At 48.1% G+C, this 20,250-nt stretch overlaps 1 protein-coding gene across 25 annotated transcripts in view; it reads right to left on the reverse strand.

Annotated features, from left to right (window-relative positions):
- Positions 1 to 20,250, reverse strand: part of WNK1 (WNK lysine deficient protein kinase 1) — a 128,614-nt gene that overhangs the window by 3,318 nt on the left and 105,046 nt on the right. For 7 of the 25 annotated variants that reach the window (XM_043881868.1, XM_043881876.1, XM_043881866.1 and 4 more), the window contains 17 exons: positions 20,176 to 20,229; positions 19,583 to 19,680; positions 19,334 to 19,496; positions 18,759 to 18,875; positions 18,273 to 18,446; positions 17,985 to 18,042; positions 17,729 to 17,851; positions 15,852 to 17,254; positions 14,675 to 14,758; positions 13,090 to 13,173; positions 12,393 to 12,453; positions 10,041 to 10,123; positions 8,176 to 8,825; positions 7,383 to 7,582; positions 5,846 to 6,040; positions 4,887 to 4,979; positions 2,319 to 2,360 (listed from right to left, as the gene is read on the reverse strand). In XM_043881868.1, coding sequence (XP_043737803.1) covers positions 2,319 to 2,360; positions 4,887 to 4,979; positions 5,846 to 6,040; positions 7,383 to 7,582; positions 8,176 to 8,825; positions 10,041 to 10,123; positions 12,393 to 12,453; positions 13,090 to 13,173; positions 14,675 to 14,758; positions 15,852 to 17,254; positions 17,729 to 17,851; positions 17,985 to 18,042; positions 18,273 to 18,446; positions 18,759 to 18,875; positions 19,334 to 19,496; positions 19,583 to 19,680; positions 20,176 to 20,229 — 3,682 coding nt within the window. Of the gene's footprint in view, positions 1 to 47; positions 856 to 2,318; positions 2,361 to 4,886; positions 4,980 to 5,845; positions 6,041 to 7,382; positions 7,583 to 8,175; positions 8,826 to 10,040; positions 10,124 to 12,392; positions 12,454 to 13,089; positions 13,174 to 14,674; positions 14,759 to 15,851; positions 17,255 to 17,728; positions 17,852 to 17,984; positions 18,043 to 18,272; positions 18,447 to 18,758; positions 18,876 to 19,333; positions 19,497 to 19,582; positions 19,681 to 20,175; positions 20,230 to 20,250 lie in introns of those variants that run through there. The other 18 variants (XM_043881871.1, XM_043881879.1, XM_043881877.1 and 15 more) reach the window with 8 other exon arrangements.

Consider the following 20,250-nt stretch of genomic DNA (forward strand, 5'->3'; position numbering starts at 1 on the left):
GTTAGCAGGGACTTGGGTGGTGACTTCAGGGAGAGGAGAAACCTCCCACGATGATGAACGGCAAGCCCAGGATGGGGGATGAACCAGGGAGCCATGCAGAAAGGAGGTTTCAGGGTCTCAGGAGCCAAACGCCGCGGCGGAGCAGGGCCGGGGGAGGCTCTCCTCAGGAGCTGCCGGGGAGGGATGAGGGCGGGGGGCCTCGCTGCGCCCGTCCCCGCGGTGTCGGGAGCACGGACACTTGCTCTGGGCCTCTGTGCCCAGCACCCGCTGAGGAGAGCTGTGTGCTGTAGCCGCCAAGCCCGGCTGCTCTGGACGCTGCAGGACAGGGCACGCGACGAGGGCCCCCCGAGTACAGGCAGGGTCCCCGCGGGAGCCGAAGCACTGTGAGCACAGGCCTGAGGGGGGCTGGGCTCCCCAGCCACGGGGGGCCGGGGTCTGGGACGCGTTCAGCCGTTCTTCCACATAGAGGGAGACGAGAGAACGCGTGCTCTGTTCAGAAAGCTTCTTCACCTGGGCCCATAAACATGAACGCAAACATGAACTTGGGAGAGTGAAGGCTCAACCTCTCCCAGCTCCCCATGAATGAAGCAGCACGAGGACACGAAGGTTCTCTCTGCTGCGCCCGAGCCTCTTGGCTCCAGGAAGCCGCGGCATCCCCGAGGACGACTCCGGCTGCACCGTGGCTGGCTTCTCCCACCCTGCCCCTTCGCAAAGAGCAGGCACTCTCTGTGCACCCAGGGAGGTGGGGGGTGCGGGGAGCAGGAGGCTCTGGGGCTGTGATGAAGGGACTCTATGGTTTGATGAGGAAGAAAGGAGTCTGTGTCCTGCCTGATTTCGGCTCTGCTGGAGGGCACACTGGCGATTATTCGAGAGGCAGGTTTGAGGGAAGAGGGAAAGAAGAGTCAGGGTCTCGTGTATTCCCCGCACCCCCACTTTCTTACCAGATCTCACATGTGCTGCGGAGTAACTGTAAGCGGCCACTGTAAGGTGTGAGCCAAGAGGACTTCAGATCCCCAGTCAAAGCCAGGGCTGAATGTCTAAACGCGGACACTGCCCGCTGTCACAGTCCAGCAGTGCCAGAAGCAACTCCACCCCCACCCCCAGGCCCCACGACGGGGAGGCTCACCCGCCTGGGCTGGGCACCCAAGCCCAAGTGCGGGAGGAACAGCTGTCGTGAGGTGAGGCTGCCCGGCGCAGAGGTCCCGTGCTTCTCAGCACCCAGGCAACACGGGGGCAGGGGGTGGGGGCTGAGTTCCCTACAAAGCAGAACCCAGGAGGAAAAGTGGGACGCACAGGACACAGGCTTCCGGGAAGGCAGGAGGGAGACAGCATAGGCGGGGGACAGGAGTGGGGATGGGTGTCGCAGCACATGCATGGGGACCATCTCACCCCCCGCCCCCGGGGTGAGTGACCACGGCGGCGTGAGCTTGGTGGCGAGTGAGACGATGAGGACGACACAAAGGATCACAAGTGAGCATAGCTGTCAGCAGCCCGCGGAGGGGAGTGCTGCTGGTCACAGGCTGGGCTCAGCTGGGTGCCGAGGCCCCTCGACATGGCGCGGGGTGGACACCGGGGGAGCGTCAGCCACACAGGCAACCTTCTCATTCTGGCTTCTGAAAACCGCCTTCCCGTGAGACGATGACACACACACACCCCTTTCCAAGCAGAAATTAACTCTGGGAAAAGCTGGCTTGGCTACTAAACTCAGGAGAATGGAGGTGCATGTGGTCCGTGGCAGCAGGAAAGCGGTGACGAGACCGGCAGAGCAGGCGTTTCCGAGACACGGCCAGCCTTCAGAGGACACTCATTGTCCTTTAAACCCTTCTCAGTTCTGCTCGAAAATTCTAAAAGCAGTGCATGCTTTCCCACCAAAATGTTCTCCTGCCATAGTCTGCCCCCCACCCCTGCCCCCTCCTAGTAACAAGAGCCCACTATGAGCCACGCTTATTGCTGCCTCCCAAGCACCGTTTTCTGGAAGAGTCCCTTGGCGGCAGCTGCTACTATTCGCACCGTCTACACAGCTGGCTGACTCCTCGGGGGGCGCGAGGCAGCCCCACTCACCCTATACACCCCCGTGGGCGCCCCCACCCACAGCGGTCACAGGGCTGGGTGCGGGCTGCCACCGAGAGCATGGACTGTGAGGGGACTCAGAATCTGGAAGGACAGCCAGTGGCTCAGCCACTGAGCGTGTTGAAGACGACACCAGAAAAGGGTGCAGGGCTGGGGTCGGGGAGTCGAGAGGCTGCGGGGCGCAAAGAGCTCAGGGTGACACGCTTCACAGTCAGGGACCAGAAGTAACAGAAAGAAAGGATAATTACTACAGAGCTGGTTGCAAGGGCAGACTTTTTTCACCATCTTCCCTGAAGCACAAAGAGAGAGCAGTGTGTTAAAGATAAGGAAACAGAAGTATAAAATAATTAGACTCTCCAAACAGCACACCAGGGCCCAGCAGGAGAGAGCAGGAGGGGAGAGGACGGGGACTGGCACAGGCGCCAGGCTGTGCAGGGGGCCCCCTCCCAGCCCACAGCCCCACCCCACTCTCTGTCTGCAGGAGCGACCCTGCACCAGGCCTCTGGGGCTCTGGCCTCACTACTGGAACCTCAAGTACCCAGGCAGTCTCTCCACGCCCAGGCCCCTTCCTGCTTCTCCTGCTGGGCTGTTAAGACGCACTGCATTAAATGCATTAGCAATTCTACCACAGGAGGCTGACAGATGGTACCATTGTTACAGTTCTCATTTAAACTGGCTAACACACTATTTCCAAACCCTAGACATACATACTAACCCCGTCCCCCCTAGAAAAATCTTTTTTAAAAAGTATGTGGAAAACGAGCAACTTTTGAACAAAAATAAAGCATGAAGCCAAGCCGTGCTTCCAAACCATTATCTATTTTGAGCATTGAGTGAAGCACCCCAGACTAGTTAAGACCCCATGCCCGAGAGCCCGATCTCCGTCCATATTTGCTGTTTCGCCTTTTTTCTTCTTTTTGGCCACACCGCACTGCTTGTGGCCTTTAGTTCCCCGACAGGGACTGAACCAGGGCTCGGCAGTCCTAAACCACTGGGTTTGTTTGCTTTAAATCTGCATCTTGCCATCTGCTCACAAAGGCTTACATGATGGACGCTGATGTGCCGCCAACGGAGGCAGGGCCTCTCATTTTAGACCTAAGGGAGCGATCAGATTTAATACTTCAAACCACTTTCATCTGAACAACACTGTAACACCACCTACCTTTCAGAGTGTGATGAGAATGTTCTGAGCTAACAGAAGAGGTCCCTATCACATGACACATCCCTCACAAAAATGCCCTGGTGCTCTTCCTTCCCCGAGACACTACAGGCTACATAACACAGACTGACACCTCCAAACACTTGTCTCCTGCTATTACTGTCTCTTCAGTCATCTTTCTAACTGGACACAGGACTTAAATGCTTACTTAAGTGTCGAGGACATAACATTCTTGGTTCAACCTAGCCTTGCCAGGCCCTGATAGCTCAGTTGGTAAACAATCTGCCTGCAATGCAGGAGACAATGGTTCAATTCCTGGGTCCAGAAGACACCCCTGGAGAAGGGATAGGCTACCCACTCCAGTATTCTTGGGCTTCCCTTGTGGCTCAGCTGGTAAAGAATCCGCCTGCAATGCGGGAGATCTGGGTTCGATCCCTGGGTTGGGAAGATCCCCTGGAGAAGGGCAAGGCTACCCACTCGAGTATTCTGGCTGGAGAATTCCATGGACTTTGTGTAGTCCATGGGGTCACAAATAGCTGGGCATCACTGAGCGACTTTCACTCACCCACTCAGCCTTGCCAGGAAAGCTGTCGACCTACCAAGCGGGGCAGGCCTTCTACCTCCCTCTTGGCCACACAGTCCTGGACTAGTGTTGCATGAGGCCCAAGGATCTCTGAACCACACTCAAGAAACGACGACAGTCCAGAACACATGCACTTAAAAAGTATGTCAACAACCACATCAGAAGTTTGAGGCCTTAACAGAGAAGATCTTTCAGCTCGAATGAAGGTTTTCTATTTAAACCTCAGTTTTGTTTTTAAAATTCTCATTTCAACATACATTTATCAACTACCAGAACGTGCCAGGCTCATCAGAGAGCAATGATGTGTGCTTCCCTGGGCTCCTGTCTTGCGCCCATGATCTCACCGGGTCTGTGCAGGACCGCCCTCACTCCTCACACAGGGAGGTGGGCTGGAGAGGCAGATGCCTTGTTTTGGGGAAGAAAGCTGAGAAGTCCCAGCAATTTTGTTAAAAAGCCCATCTTTGCTTGCAGGTGCTGGCCCTCGGTCTTAATGAGCATAATTTATAAGACGAACTGCACTGAAACCCTCTTTGAAATACTGACTTTATGGAATCAGAGGGCAGTGGTGGTGAAAGCATCCAGTGAAGAAATTCCAGCATCTTTACAATTGATAAGATGGTTATGCTTAACTGACATTACAAAAAAAAAAAAAACAACTTTCAATCTACTCTGAAAAATAATACAAAAACAGGGTTTCAGTTTTCCCTGCACCAGTGATCAGGAAGCTTTCTGTGACTTCTAATGCCAGATCAGCGGGCAGCACTATGCATGGCTGGGTGCACAGACATCACTATGCTGAGTGACCCAGCAGTCCCTTGCCCTGGACACCAGGCTGCCCTCTGGCACAGGCTGAGGAAGAGACAGTTCTATCAGAAAATTCATTTTGACGTTTATAGAAACCTATGATCAGTTCTCCATCTTTTATCATAATTAACAGAGGCCCAAACTTCTGAGGGCGATACTAGTTCAGCCAAGCCACTGCGGAGATGACGCACAGACACAGATGAAAATGGAGTGCGTGAAACAGACCCAGCGCAGACACAAGGACGAGGAAGGAGTAAAGGTGTTACACACAAAGAGCCAAGCAGGGCGTACTCAGAAATCGCGTCCTCCTGCCGCCAGCTTTGAACGTCACCTGCTCGGACGCACAGTTAAACTTGGCACAGCCTGTGAGAGGGGAAGAACGGGGAGAACAGGGAGAGAAGAGACAGAACACAGCTACGAGACGTTAGAACCCGAGCTGAGAGCCAGATGTGCTAGGACGGCACACAGAGGGACGAGCTTGCAGGACAGGCCTGCACGCCAGTGGCAGGGGTCAGGCCTGTCCCCCACCGGCCCAGACTGCACCACCCGCCAGCACGCGCGTCCTGCGAGAGACAGGCTAACCTCTAGCCTCCGCAAAGCTGCGGCAAAAGCACCTCCATTTGCCATTTGGTCCCCTTCATTCTCTTCCACCCAGATGCCCAACACCTTTTAAGTTCTGTCTAATGTTACTAAAAGGTCTTTCCTCTACAGGAATGTTCTGAGTAATCATTTTATTAAATCTCGGTTTAGTAAACGACCTACACTTGGGAAGCAGGTTAAAGGAAGCAACTTGAATTTTAGGGCTATTCACTTTAGTATGTCTCTCTCACACTTGGAAATTATTAAAGTCTACACTGGCTGAACAAATGCATTAACTTTCAGCAAGGGCTAAAACACCTAAGAATCTGGTTGCAGGAAACCCTAGTCCAGTATTAAATCATAAGTTCCAAATCCCAAAGGAGTCCTGCACTGCACTGAGGCATCACAGAGGCACTTTCTGCTATAATCCCTTGAAGAAAACCTACTTCCACCAGAAGGAAGCAGTGATCTCACTCAAGCGGGTTGCCACCCACCCCCCTGATAGCCCAAAGAACCGTGTGGGCAGCAGGCGGCTGGTACTAGGTCCACTGCTCCCCCAAGCCACCCGCCTGTCCCAGGCTTCTGTCCTGCGTGTGGCTGTGTCTCCATTTCAAGGCTCTCAGAGGATGGTGGCTGCTCGTGGCTCTCACCTTGACCTGGAGCAGAAAGGCTTGGTACTGAAATGGCACCATCACTGGTGAAGGCCGAATACAGGTTGTCACTGGAAGGAGATGGCTTCACGGGCTGTAACAGCTGGTTGGGCCCTGTCTCCGGGACGCTGCCAGGAGCAGGGAGGGTCTGCTGAGGATGCAAGACTGAAGCTGCGCTCTGACCAGACAGGGTACCTGTCAGAAGATACCGTGGTGTGAGGGAGGTGCGCCGCTTTCCCCCTGCACGGGACAACTACTGTCCACTGCTTGTCCCACTGAGGGAGTGATGATGGGTCAAAAGCTATAGACCAAAGGGCAAAGGCCTCCGGACGGGATGGGAAGTAAGAGACGGAGGAGAGGCAACAGGGCTGCAGGGCCCCATCCCTGAAGCTGCTGAGCTGCAGATAACCTGGGGGACTCAGGAGGCCAAGTTGGGTAAGATGACGGCACATGTACGAGACATGAGAACTCCCCTGTGCAGCCTCAGCCCTGCCCTTACCCTCTTATAGCTGAGACTGGTCCAGAGACAGTCTCTCCTCAATCTTTCTGGTACATGTGTCAAACCAAGTACAAAGAGGTGTCAGAAATGATACAGGGATTGTAGAGTAATGCATATTTAGAGTTATTTTTGATAAGTGGCTTTCACTCATTAGCCAGATGTCCTAAAGTGTGGACACCTGGCTATTCCTTAGAGCAACTAGTGGAACAGAAAGAAGTGCACTCCAAAAGAAGGTTTAAATTGGGATCAGAATCTAAATTACCTGCTGTGACTTATGAGCTCACATCTCATAATGAATTGGCTCTAACACCCCAGAGGAAAGGTTTGGGCCCCTGAAAACTTGCCGAGAGTGGGAAACTGTCAAGCCTGCAAGTGCTTTCCAATACAGTTCCATGAGGACTGAAGAGCCAGTGTGAAGTGAAAGTGTGTTCCAGCTGCTTTTACTTACAACTGTTATCTAACATTACCATTAACTTCACCAAAGGGTAGAAACTCTCTACATAATTAAAAAAATAGGCAAATCACAATTCAAGAAATTATGATTTAACTATTTTTTAACTATAAATACTAGCGTGTTCTTTATTCCAATATAGCTAAATAAAACACAACTTTAATCAAGGACATTACCACATGACATACCCAAACACCTATATGAAATTTACATTCATCCCAACTTGTGATTATGACCACTTCACTCATTAAAAAGAGAACTGACCTGGACTTTACTAAATAGAGAACAGCGTGTTTTCTTCCGGCCGCCTAGGAGTTTGGGGACATGTGAGTTCTGTGAGTCAAGAACAACTACACGTGAAGGCAACCACAAGACAGCGATGTGGACAACCCAGGAAAAGGTCACAGCACTACCCTGTCTCCCAGGCTCAAAAAGAGGTGCTATAAATATGGGGAGCAGAAGGCAAGGAAGTGAGAGTACGGGAAAGTCAATCTCCTTCACAATTAAGTCAACTTAAGTAGCCAATATTCAAAAGACTGTATACACAGATGGAGACAGAAACATAAGACAGGATGTCCACGGCTGACCTGGTCCAGGGCTTTTATTCCCCAAAGAGCTGCTGCGACTGGACTTGCTCCCTTTGCTTTTGGTAGGTCGCCTCCTTCTCCCTGCAAGGGGGGCTGCCGGGGGAACGATGACAGCGGGAGGAACCTTGCCCAGTCTGGTGTATAAAGACTCAATTTCATGCTTCTGGCGACTCTGCAGGTCCTGAATCTCTTTAAGATGTCTACAAAAGATAACCAAACAATTTAAAAATAAAATAACCAACTCTGTTCCAACAAAAATTAACATTATTTCACCTTTACCCACATTTTTACTTACTAATGAATCTGTCCCTCAAATGCACTTAATCTAATTTCTACTAGCTTGCGATTCTAGTTTTTCAGCTCTTCTTGCTGGCCTCCATCACCCAAGCCAAATTCCAACAAGCTCCTAGCCAACCACAAATGGATGATGATGTTCCAGAAGGATTTCCTGACTTTGAGGCTCTATACAGGATACTACATTGGCAACTCAAATCCAGTTTTTCAACTGTGACCAAGAAAACCTGCTAAGGTAATCTACACCCCAGTGCCATTACCAGATTCATTCAGTAGGCCAGGAAATGGTTAAGATTAGGTTAATAACGCTAAAGTGCTATTGTTAAAAACCACACGGTAGCAGTCATGCACAGGTGCTGAGGCAGTTCTGTAACTAGGGATGCCCCGAGTCCTCCCGAGAACTACATCCAGAGGCCCCGCTCCTGCGTCACCTCTCCAGCACCAGGAGCTGGGTCCTCACACAGCTCTGTCGCCACCCTCATGGGAGAAACACACTCACTTTTCCCGTAGTCGGCGAAGCTCTAACTTTAAGTCCTCGTCTTCAATGTCTGACTCATTGTCGCTGCTCATGTAGGAGGAGTTGAAGGAGTTGCTGAGGCTCTGACTGAGGCTCTGGGCAGGAAGGCTCTTGGAGCTCAGCTGTGGAGGGGAGTGTGGGCTCCCTGAGCCGGCATCCGCATCCCGGCTGAGGAAGGCAGCCTCCAGGTCGGAAGACGGCCCGTTCAGATGCGAAGGCTCCGACAGTTCGGGTTTCTCTTTCTTTGGCGTCACGGTGGGAGGAAGGTCGTGTTCCGAGTCCACGAGAGGAGGAGAGGCCACTGGCTCCTCTCCCTTCACCTCAGCCATCTTGTCTTCGGTTCTGGACACAGAGAAGCGGCCCACTCTGCTCGCTGTGGTGGTCACCTGGAAGCGGCCAACCCTGCTAGGCTGCCCGGCTTCTGAGGTGGGTGGCGGGCGGGCGCTGTCCAGCACATCTGCAGAGGTGCCCTGGATGGCCAGCCCATTGGGCTCTGCCTTCACCACGGTGCTCTCGGGGCTGCTGCTTGACAGAACTGAGGACTCTGACGTGCTAGATTCGAAGTGGACAGACTTGACGTCCTCTGACTTACTTTTACCCTCCTTCTGGGGATCATCCATTGCAACGGAAACCTGACATAAATAGACCAAAGTGAGATTAAAAAACTCCCGAACACTCCATTTTTACAATGGATGATAAAAAAAAGTGAATCACTTTACGTCCCAGTCTGAGTAGGCGGATTATTTGTTTGCACAGGCCCTCCACCTCGGACTGTGAAAACACAAGGAACCGCACTGTAGAGCAAGACATGTCTGCACTGAGATGTACGATCAGATGCAGATTCTGAGCGGCTGGCTAAGCCGAGTAAATTTGCTACTTCCATTATCTCCCATTGTGCACAGGACTCAGATCACATCTTGTGAAAATATAAATAACAACAGGTCACAGAATATTGATTGCTTGTGAACAAGAGAAACTACAAAGATTAAATCCAATAAATGTTAAAGGCCAGCTGAGCTTCAAGAAACAACACAACTAGTTAGTGCTAAAGGAAGGATCCATATTTCTGTCTAGTTTGACAATGTATTATAAATACAAACTCAGGGCAACCACAAACTCTTAGAACACTTTACAAATGAGAAGAACATGACCTAATACTCCCAGCTTCAAGTGCTATCCTGAGAATAATTAGAAAGTAGCTAAGAAAACAGAAAAAGATCTTTACAGCCTGCACTGTTTCCTATCACTAACCCAGAAAATATTCATTTGTTTCCCAACTGGGAAAACATAATTACACAGTGTCATTTGATGCTGACTCAGTATTTTCACTATGGAAATCAAACTTAAGAAAGTTATCCTAAACATGAAAACTGTTTTTATACAAAGATGTTTACTGTTACTTACTAAAAAATTAGAAACAGCCTAATGACTGACAACAGGAGAATGGCTGGATAACCCTAGCCCTCAATGGGAAAAGCCACAGAGAGCCATCAGAAAGCAGCAGGGTCAACGCCAGGCCCACACAGCACAGAGCAGAGGGCAAAGAGGAGGACAGGCAGAGGCACAACCGTCCACTGTTTCTCTGCCACTCTAAGTAGTCTTCGTTTTCCTTAATCAGCAGCTATTATTTTAAGAGAGAAAAATGATAAACAGCTCTTAAGTGCTCCCTATAAAAAAGACATGTCATTGATGGCAATTCGGTTCCCAAAGACAGATGTGTTTCTTATATACACACTCCCACCCCGAAATGGGAAATTCCTTTTTCATCATACATACACCACTACCCCCCGTATTGGGGATCCTTTTTTCATTACACACACACTACCCTCTAAAAGCGAGAGTCTCACCTGAAATCGCCCCATCTTCAGAACACCAGCTGTGGAAGTGGGTGCAAGGACAGGAGCTTCTGTCACTTGAGAGACTGAAACAACTACACGGAGGAGGAAAGGAACGAATGTCAGCATCTTTTTAGCAGCTTCCTTTCCCTAGCCAGAAACACAGCAAATAGAAACTGTGCATTCCAAGAAAAAACTCATTAGAGGAGAGGAACACTTCCTTGTATCTGTCCCCCCTCACTGCGCCCAACAAGGGGAAACGGTTACTGCTCGGCTTCCTACCAGACACCTTCTGTGTAACCCTCTGCCTCCCCGTATACCACACACAGGACAGCGTACCACGTGGGGGAATAAAAGCCACACAGCAGCAATGCGGCTTCCCGGCTTAACTCACACAAGAAGAGATACTAAGGCTGACAGGCAGGGACACTGTAGCTCTGTCCTGTAACTTAACGATGTAAATAAATGAAGCAAACCATGAGAGTCTGTTGAGGACACTAAAGACCCATTTTAAATGGGAACTAGCTGTAGCAGATTTTTATAGCAGCAACTGCTCTAATATGTATATTCTTATATTAAAAATCCATGGAGTAAATTAAGAATGGGTGTACTGAATCTCTGCCATTTAAAACTCTGACAGACATAAACTGATCTCCAAAAAGGCTATATATATACCAAGTCACCAGTGGTTATTAACTTCTGAATTTACTAAGGACAGGGGAAAAATATTATGACTTGTAGTTTTATTCTACTGTTCTGTTTCATGAAGGAAGTCAAATTTTTTCATGTCTATGTTTTTTTTCCCCCCGTTATCTTTTTTAAAATTTGGGTCTATGCCAAATTTACAGAAATTCTTTTTCCTGGCAAAACTAAGTCCTTTTTGTGACAGGCATATACAACACACACATTTCCCAGGTTTTCATTTATCTTTATCTTTGGACATAACAGTCCTTTTCCCCCCATGCAGAAATTGAAAATCTATAAATGCTTCTGGGTTGGGTATTAAACATAATAATAACATCTTTCTCTGTATCAGGGAGTAACAAACTATGATCTGTGAACCAAATCTAGCCCACAGATTGTTTTTATAAATAAATTTTATTGAAACATAGCTCATTCATTTATTATCTATTATTTCTTTGGGGCTACAATAGGTTAGATATTTGAGTAGTTGTGACAGAGACTGTATGGCCAGCAACACCTGAAATATCTCCTTCTCTGGCCTCTTACAGAACAAGTTTGTCAGCTCTGCTCTAGATAGTTGAAAAAAATAAAGAAAGATCCACTTTGAATTTATTTTGGCCTAGGCTAGTGATACATCTTTACTTTCTTCCAGATGGCTGTCCAGTTGTCCAAACCACTTACTGAAATACCCCATCTCATTTCATCGATTTGAAAGGCTACCTTTTTCATATTCTACATTCCATTTTAGTTTGTCCATTTCTAGACTTTCTAGTCTATTCCACTCATTTTCAAGTCACTTCTTAGTCTATTCCACTCATTTTCAAGTCACTTCTTTTACAATAAGAGCCAATTCATAGTGTGACTGTCTTGAAAATAATTTAATTTAGAAAGGTCTTAAGTGAAACTTAGCACTTTTAAGGAAGACAGGAAGTAGTAAGAGCATTCAGGCAATCTTACTAATAGTAATACGGGGAATTACACTTATGTCAGGTGGTGTTGAGGAGGCAACAAAAAAAGGTGTTAAATTTCCCATGTTCTGTGGGACTGATGGTGAAGAGAGATTTACAGCAAAACTTTACAGCAACAATAGCTGATATGAACTTACAAGTAACATCATGATAAAAGTTCTAATAAAACATTTAAGCTGTTGGTATGGATAATTTTTACAGAACTAAAGTTTTTTGGAAATGTACCTTTTTAAAACAGATTATTTTATGGACATGCCAATTCTAAACAATTCAGAAATAGATAAAAATAATGTTTAAAACTGAGAATCTGAACTCTTACATGTGCATTTTCACCATCCATGCTGTTTAAGCTTCTATATTTCTATACATCTCAAAAGCCAAGAGGCTGCGAATAAATTAACTTTTATAAATATGCTTGAATTTCTTTGTCATGTTTTAGCAAGGATCTGGCCTAGCTAAAAACAAAGAGTCTTATGCTAAGAAACTATCATTACCCCCTGGCAAGCGACTGCTCTAAAAGAAGTAAAAACCTCATGACCCTACTGACACTATTGCTCTAGATGTTAGTATCGGTTCTTGTCAATCAGGAAATACATAAGAATGTCCTCTGACAGGCTCAAGTACACCTGCAAACTCTCAAGAACGTGTACCTCCCACCATCAACTACAGGAAGGCCTGGCATGGGAACAGGGAGGAAGAAGGGTGCTCTCACCATCCTTCGGAAGCTGGGCTCCTGTCTCCACAACTGCTGCTGGAGCCACCACAGACACGGGCTGCAAGACACACACAGACACCACGACGGCTTTAGTGTCAGAGGCTCGGTAAGAGGGTCTTTTCCCTGCTGCCTTTCCGCTGGTCAGAAAGAGCAGAAAGACAGGATATGTAAAGAAACACTTTTGTCTAAGGCAATTTTTCTTTAATAACCTAAAAACTAGTCTGATGTAAAGAAAGACAGATGTTTTAGAGATTTTTTAAAGAGATTTTGAGTCTTCACCTTTCCAAATTGCTTTCTTAATTTTTCTCATGGAATGCTTAAACATGGAGATTCACAGAAAGGTAATTTGATTCAGAACATTATTTTGTCACAAGCCTAAAAGGAAGACGTTAAGATTTCAAACTTAAAAGTGTGGCCTCCTGCCAGGCATAAACACAGCATCCACAGGGCTGGTCTGTGGGAGAGCTCTAACTACAGGGAAGATAAGAAAATCAAAACTAATGTCTTGCTTGGTTACGCTGCTAGGTCAGTGTTACTCCTTCATTAACCATCTCATTTCTGTTGACTGGAACAAAAGCAAAGACTCTGCTTTGGTGCTAAAGGTATTCAAAGTGGTCAAGGTCACAGCTTACATCCCAGAAATGTTAAGACATGAGGGTTATGGGGAGATTATATCAAGGTTGTCAGAACTCACACCAACGGCAGATGTCAGCACACCAGTCTCGGGACTGAGGGTTCTTCTCAGCTGAGCGTCCAGGTCTCCCAGGGGCTGCGGGGGCTGAAGGACACAGCATGGTGAGCATACTCTCGGGCACGGCCAGTGCCAACACACACGGGACACACTGCTTCCTGCTCAGACCACACGCGTGACCTTCTCTGCTCACTCAGTACTGAACCCAATAATCTACACTCACCTTAACTTTCCTGCTTGAATGATTAACCAAGCTCTCAAAACAGTATCATCAAGTTCTCAAGCCACACAAAAACCCATTTACATTTATATTTTTACAGTTTTGAGGTCTTCTTTCTTATATCTGTCCTCTCCGTAAAAATATATTTTAAAACATGTATCAAGATTGATGGGCAGATTAGCCGTATGGTCCCCTATTTTCTTCTTCAGTTTGGTCCACCTCCCCGAGGACCTGTCCTTGTGAATAACAGGAGGCAGCAGCACACTGTCACTGCCTCGGCTTCCATCAACCGTGCGCCTCTCTAGCGTTCGTCCCCTTAGCCTCACTCCCATAGGTCTAATTTGCTGTTTCTCATTTCACATTTTGGGCCTTCTGAGGAATTGGAATACATGTTTTTAATGATAATAGGTTCAAGACTTTCACATTCATTTTCAAAGTTTAGCAGCTGATGGAGTGGGTTCTCTATTGGAGTTATTACTTATTTAGCAAGTTGCTTAAATTATGTTTTACTGTGTATCTGGGATTAAAGAAGTAAGGATAAACTCAGACTTCAAGTTAGCAATTTATCATATTTTTTCTTACATCTTATTCTAAAGTAAGTCCCTAATTTAGTTTCACTGTTTACTAGCTTGTCCCGTGTCACAAGCTCTTACATAGTTATAATGGGCTCATGCCAAGTACTTTATTTATAGGAATTTGACTCATGTGTGGGATTGGGGGTAGATTGGGAAAAGCCATATTAATTCACAGACTGCAGGTGATTCTGACCCCAAGTGAGCAGAATGGGTGTGAGATGGGATCTCATTGTTGCATCACTGGTCTCACTTATCTCTGAGCAATCTCATGTTAGCTGAGCTCTGTTGGGTTTTGGATTTTAAGATTAGTATCTATTTTTCGTAACCATGACCCTCTCATACCCAATTACTTCATGAAGAGGTCACTGAGAGAAATGTCAAAATTCAAGAAAAAACAGGCCATTATCAGTTATCAGGGTGGCACCCTTTTCTTAGGAAATTTCACCATTAATTTTGATTACATAAAAATTTTTCACTTGCCCAATGGTGTAATCTTTTCAGTATTCTACAGAAGTATGAATGACAAAGCAATTATATCTTTTCTGGCAAAATGTCACGTTTACTATTTTTTTTCCGTAAGATATGAAAAAATATTAACATCAAATGATTTCTAGATGATTTACTTCTGACTTTAAGTAGGACCTATATTGTCAGCTACGGTGTTTTAAAAGCAAGTTGTTACTAAGTCAAAACCAAACGGCAGCCAGAGGCAAGTTCATGCAGTGGAGAACTGCAATAAGCTTTGAGAAAGAAAGGAGAGGCACAAACAGAAATCTGCCAAGTTGAAGGGCACCTGAGTTAGTGAAGGTCCCGGAAAAGGTGGCAGCTGCTCGCTGGGCGGAGTACCAGCTGGAAGTTCAGTGCCCACGGGCAGCACCTACAGACAATGAAGGCAAATTCAAGTCCGTGAGATGCTGAGCAGAGACAGCATACAGAGAGCAAACCAACTAATTCAAATGCAGAAGCGTAGGAACAGGACGCATTGGTTAAGGGAAGTTTGTTGCCTGGGTCACAATCTGGTATCTATCATAAATAAAGGACATTATAACCATGGCACTCGTAGAGGGGTTACCATGATATACCAACACAAGGAACAGAACTTAGTAAAAGGCTGTTCCTGAGGGAAAGCAGAGCGGATGAAGGCTGTCGGACACGAGGCACAGACAGGCCCTCGCAAGCCTGTTGGCACAGTGTCATCAGGGTGTCTGAGGGCACAGCACAGTTCAGAAATAACCATGGGGCAGGTCTGACAGCAAAAGGCATCAGAAATCTAATGCTATCAAGTCATCTGTATGCTGTCTGAGTGAAGCCGCTGTACTACCCCACTGTACAAGAGATCTCACACGGAAGGCAAGGCAGAAAGAGGGGGAGGCATACAACAGGAGAAACACAGCCTTGTTGGAGAAGAGCAGAGACTGGAGATGGCAGAATCAGAGGAAGGCACCACAGCAGAACCAGCAAACACATTCTAGTAATCGTATCCTTCACATTAGATTCCCTTCTCCTTCCATCAAATTTACCACCAACTTCCAGCTTTTTATAAACTCCAAATTGTGTGTCTATGGAATCTGAGCAAAGCAGAAAACCTGCTTCATTCTCATGGAAACAAAGACTGTGAACTGCTGTCACCAGGTGCAGCTGCCAGCAGGAGCATCCCACGCCCTGTGGGATATGGGTTTCTTCAGTACCAGTCTGTACCGATTCAGAAACAATGCCTGTATTTTACCTACTATACATTCTTAGAAAATCTTACAGGTAACCCCAAATCCTGCCACATTTCAAAAGAGAAAAATCTCAAGTTCAAGGAACATATATTCTAAAATTACCTTCAATTAATTTAATAAGTATCTACTATAAGGAAGCCAAGCATCATTATAACTATACTGCAAGGCTGAACCGAAAAAGTGTACTTTGGGGTGGGGGTAGGGAAGAGCAGTATTCTCCAGACTATCTCAAAATAAGAATCTTACTGGAGGCTTAGTTAAAGGTGGCTTTGCTGGAGGAGTTTCCAGTTTCACTCCTGGCGCAGAGCTGACTGGGGTGGAAACTTGCCCAGGAGTGACCGTTGGTATAACTGGTAAGCCAGCTGCTCCTAAGGGCAGACTGGCCGGCGGCAAGCAAGTACTGGCAGAGGAAGTCAGAGGCTTGCTTGGTGCAACAGCAGCGGTCGGGAGGCCTGCTGTGACCGCGGTCTCCACAGCGAGCGAGGTCTCCAGCGAGACGGGGGCATGTTGGGCTCCAGATGAGCCATGCTCACTGAAGAGAGATCGCAGCTTTTCCTCCAAAGTCTTGATATCGTCGATCCCGGGAGCTTTGGGTTGAGTGTCGGTGTCTATCTCAGGACAGTGAGTGTGGGGCTGGTTGGGGAGTGGAGCGGGCTGAGGCTGACTATGAACCAGGGTCTGCTGCACGGCAGGCACGCTGACAGCAGGCTGTACCAGGGGTGGGATGCCGGGTACCTGGGGCAGCAGGGGTGTTGACACGGGTCCTGCCTGGGAGAGTACGGGAGTAGAGGCTATGACTGAGGGGAGAACCAAAGGGTGAGCCGCAGCAGCAGGCTGAGAAACAGCACTGGACACTCCTGCTCCAGGGGCGGGAGAGGACGAGGTGGCAGGAAGGGGCAGAGCCAGTCCAGTGGTGCTGCTGTGAGCCGTCTTATCCAGGGCGTGGGCACTGACCAGCACTGTTTCCGCCAGAGCCGGGGCGGAGGTGCTGCTGCTGAGAGCAAGGGACGGCGGTGCCATGAGGCTGGGGCCCAGAGCGGCAGCGGGCACGGCTGTCAGCGTGGCCACCCCGGCCGAGCTGCCTGCTGTGGGCTGAGACGGCACAGGTGGAAGCTGAGCAGCAGAGGCGACAGCACTGCCCACAGCAGAGGCTGGTGCCAGGGATGCAGGTGCAGAGGGGAAAGTGCCTGCACTGGAGGCCCCGCCGCCGGGGGTGGGAGCCTGCGCTGCCTGGGGCACCGGCAGTGCCGAGAGAACCGCAGGGATGGTGATGCTGGGGGCCACGCTGGAAGGTGCCAGGGACTCAGATGCAGGGGGTACAGGGAGACCACTGGGAGGCATGACACCTGTTCCAGGCGCCACTGTCACCTCAGCCTGAATGACCGACGTGGCCACGTCACTAAGAGGGTGGCTCGGGGCAGGGGCTGACATTGAGGCTGCAGCTGCTGCGGCCGGGGCTCCAGGGGCGCTGCTCAGTGCGGGAGGCACTGCTGGAAACACGGGGCCTGTCTGACCAAAGTGGGGAGGAGCCGTGCTCGGCCCTTCTGCCATCCGAGCGTGTCTAAGTTCAGAAAAGGCCTGCTGCAGACTAAGGGACGAGGCAGAGTGAGACAAGTTCATTCCAGGGCCCGCAGATGTGGAAGCAGCAACTGCAAATGAAAAGGAAAATTCAGACTCAGTCCGTTGTAAAAAGCCAATTCAGAAGGGTGCCCTCACCTATCTTTGGGCTTCTTAACAGTGCCACACACCCACAAGGTGCACGAGCTCTCCCAAGCAGGTGTCAGCATGTGACAGGGGAGCTCGGGCAGAGTAGGTCATCTCGTATGAATGTGTACTTCTGAAAGAGACACGGAGGGACTGCAAGCCATCCATGGTAGCGCTAAATGGAGACACACATGGTGCTGATCCCACGCAGCATAGGTCACACAGGCTGTGTCTGGTGCGGCCACCCTTCCGGGCCCATTTGCTTAAATCCACTCTATTCATCATCTATTTCCCTTCTCCATATGTTTATCTGTTGGTTAGTCTCAATTTTCTACTCTTCTGTACTGTCTATGTCATCATTTGACCAAGCTTCCAATCTATGAGGGAGAGACATGTATGTGGGAGAAACAATTTCTTACCCGTATCTGAAATTTCAGTGAAAAGTTTTGATTCTCGTAATCGACTTTCTGGCACAGGACTTACTATAAACCGTCTTCCAGCAGAATGAACAACTTGAGTTAAAGAACTGGCAGGAACGCCTGCTTAAAAAGAAACAAACCACTTAACTGTGCTATTATTACATACACTGTCACCAACACAAAGCTTCAAAATTTCATCATTAGCACACAACTTCTTAGGTAAAAGGTAAGAAAAATAAAAAGAAAAGAAATTCACCTATCTGTTGTGGCATGGAAGATGCAGGAATCGGTTGTTTGAACTCTCCTTCCAATTTCTACAACAAACAAAAGGGATTAAATGTGTTCTCTAACTCAATCTTAATGATCAAGCAAAGCAAACAGCCACATGCAAAAAGAATATAAATGCTGATCATCTCAGTTACAGGTGTGATGTGGTATCACCAGACACTCGCAAAGTGTCAGACTAGATGGCTCAGACTCTGCAAGGCAAATACGGCATACTTTTACCGTAAACAGAGCTTCACCATGGGAATGATGAACCTACTTGGGCGCCTGAGAAGCCATAGTCATCCTTGCCATGGAGACTCTCCAAGCTCTGGTCACCCTCTGGCTCCACGCTGACATCCTCACTGAGCATCTCGTCAGCTTTCTCAATGATCTCCCGCACCTGCTCCACAAACGCATCTCTCTCCAGTGCCAGAATAAAGTCATTGTTCACCTGTAAAAGGAACGTGACGTCCGCCTTTCGTATAGTGCTGGAGCTTTAGTCATCCCATCACCACTTCTGCCCATCTGTGTAACACCCATACTGTGATTTGATTACTACGTGAGTCAGTTCTTCAATACCTAGTTACACACGCCCTAGGAAAAAAACACCTGTACATCACAGGTTTGGTGTGCTGGTTAAATTCACACTGAAATAAATTCGTTACTGTCAAAATAGTTCACAGAATACTGCACATGCGCCTAAGGCAGTGGATATGAAGATCAAGGACACAGGAAAAGTCTGGAACTCCAGACAGAGACATACCATAATTGTCGCTATCTCCTCAGGGTTGTCACCATCTAAATCGAATTTGAATGTAACCATCTTCCGATTGTGAGTCTCTAACTGACATTCTACCACCCGATCTCCTTTATTTGAAACCTAAAAAGAAAAAAGGAAAGGTACTTCATATCTCAGAACACCACACTCAGCTCTGGGACTTAATGTGACAGGTAACACAGGCCAAGCACTGCCTCTTATGGAGAAGGAAATGGCACCACACTCCAGTATTCTTGCCTGCAGAATCCCATGGACAGATGAACCTACTGGGCTAGTCTATAGGGTGCAAAGAGTTGGATACAATTGTAGCAACTTAGCATGCACTTGTATACATCTTTCACTAAAGGGTCTGGAAGAAATGTAAGGTCTTTGTTCTACAAATAAAACCCTATTTTTTTCCTAAAAGATAAGACAGTGCCTTCTCATAGAAATATCGAATTTAACAATATCATCTGGGTGATTAAAAAAAAGATCCCAAACTTTCATCAATATACACAAGCTTTAGAAATATTTAAACGTTATTAATCAACTGCATGAAGCCAGAAGTCAGCAACACTTACATTGAGAATTCTCAGTTTGGGGCGGGAAGGCTTCTCGTGACGAGAGCGGCTCCTTATAGACTTCCGATGCAGCCGCTTCGTCGTCCTGCCCTCGTGCCTCCCGCTGGACGAGGGGACGTTCTCGTTGCCATCACTCATGCCTGAAGCCACATCTGAGTGTGCGCTGCAAAACCAAAGTTTACGGTGCGATTTCAACCTTCCTTCTATTCCATCCTCCCATCAAGAATGGACAACTGCCCTGTCACATACCTGTCTATAGAAGAGACCACCGTGGCTGGCTGGGCAGGCTGTGGCTGAGCCCCGGGAGCTGGCTCTGAAGGAGCCACCTGAGAGACGACCTGAGTGCTCTGTGAACAGAAAGGGAAATTCACACCTCGGCCGTAAAGCAGTTTATTACTGACCATCCCCAACTAGCTAGTCTTTTTTTTTTCCTTATCCCTCCCCGAAGTCCTAGAAGCACTACATTTACTAATAACTCTCAAAATCAGCACCTACAGACAGTTGTCTTAAATTGCGAAGGAAATTTCTAAAGCTAGTCTCTGGTACAGACTGCATGGTGTGTCATCAGCCAGAGGAGCGGCTAGGTAGTGAGGAACTACAACCTGCCATGCAGCCAGCATCTCACCACAAGGTGCAACAGGGCAGGCAGAGCAAAGCGCAGAAGACGGCTCAGAGCTCTCTCGGAGTGGGGCAGAAAAGGCCACTGGGAGCATAGCAGGGGAAGCTATTCTGGTGACTGCCCATGGCAGGAACTTGTGAAAGAAAGGGTTAAGAACGACGGCTAGAGGGCCAGCTAGAGAAGTGAAGTGCTAACGAGGTTAATCTTCTCAAGGCACACTCACTTCCCAACAGAACAGCCAGTGGCAACAAGGCCCCCACACTGGCATTTCATTCTGCTGTAAGAAAAAGTCATTCAC

This window comes from Cervus elaphus, chromosome 22 (assembly GCF_910594005.1).
Source record: "Cervus elaphus chromosome 22, mCerEla1.1, whole genome shotgun sequence".
Lineage (NCBI taxonomy): Eukaryota > Metazoa > Chordata > Mammalia > Artiodactyla > Cervidae > Cervus > Cervus elaphus.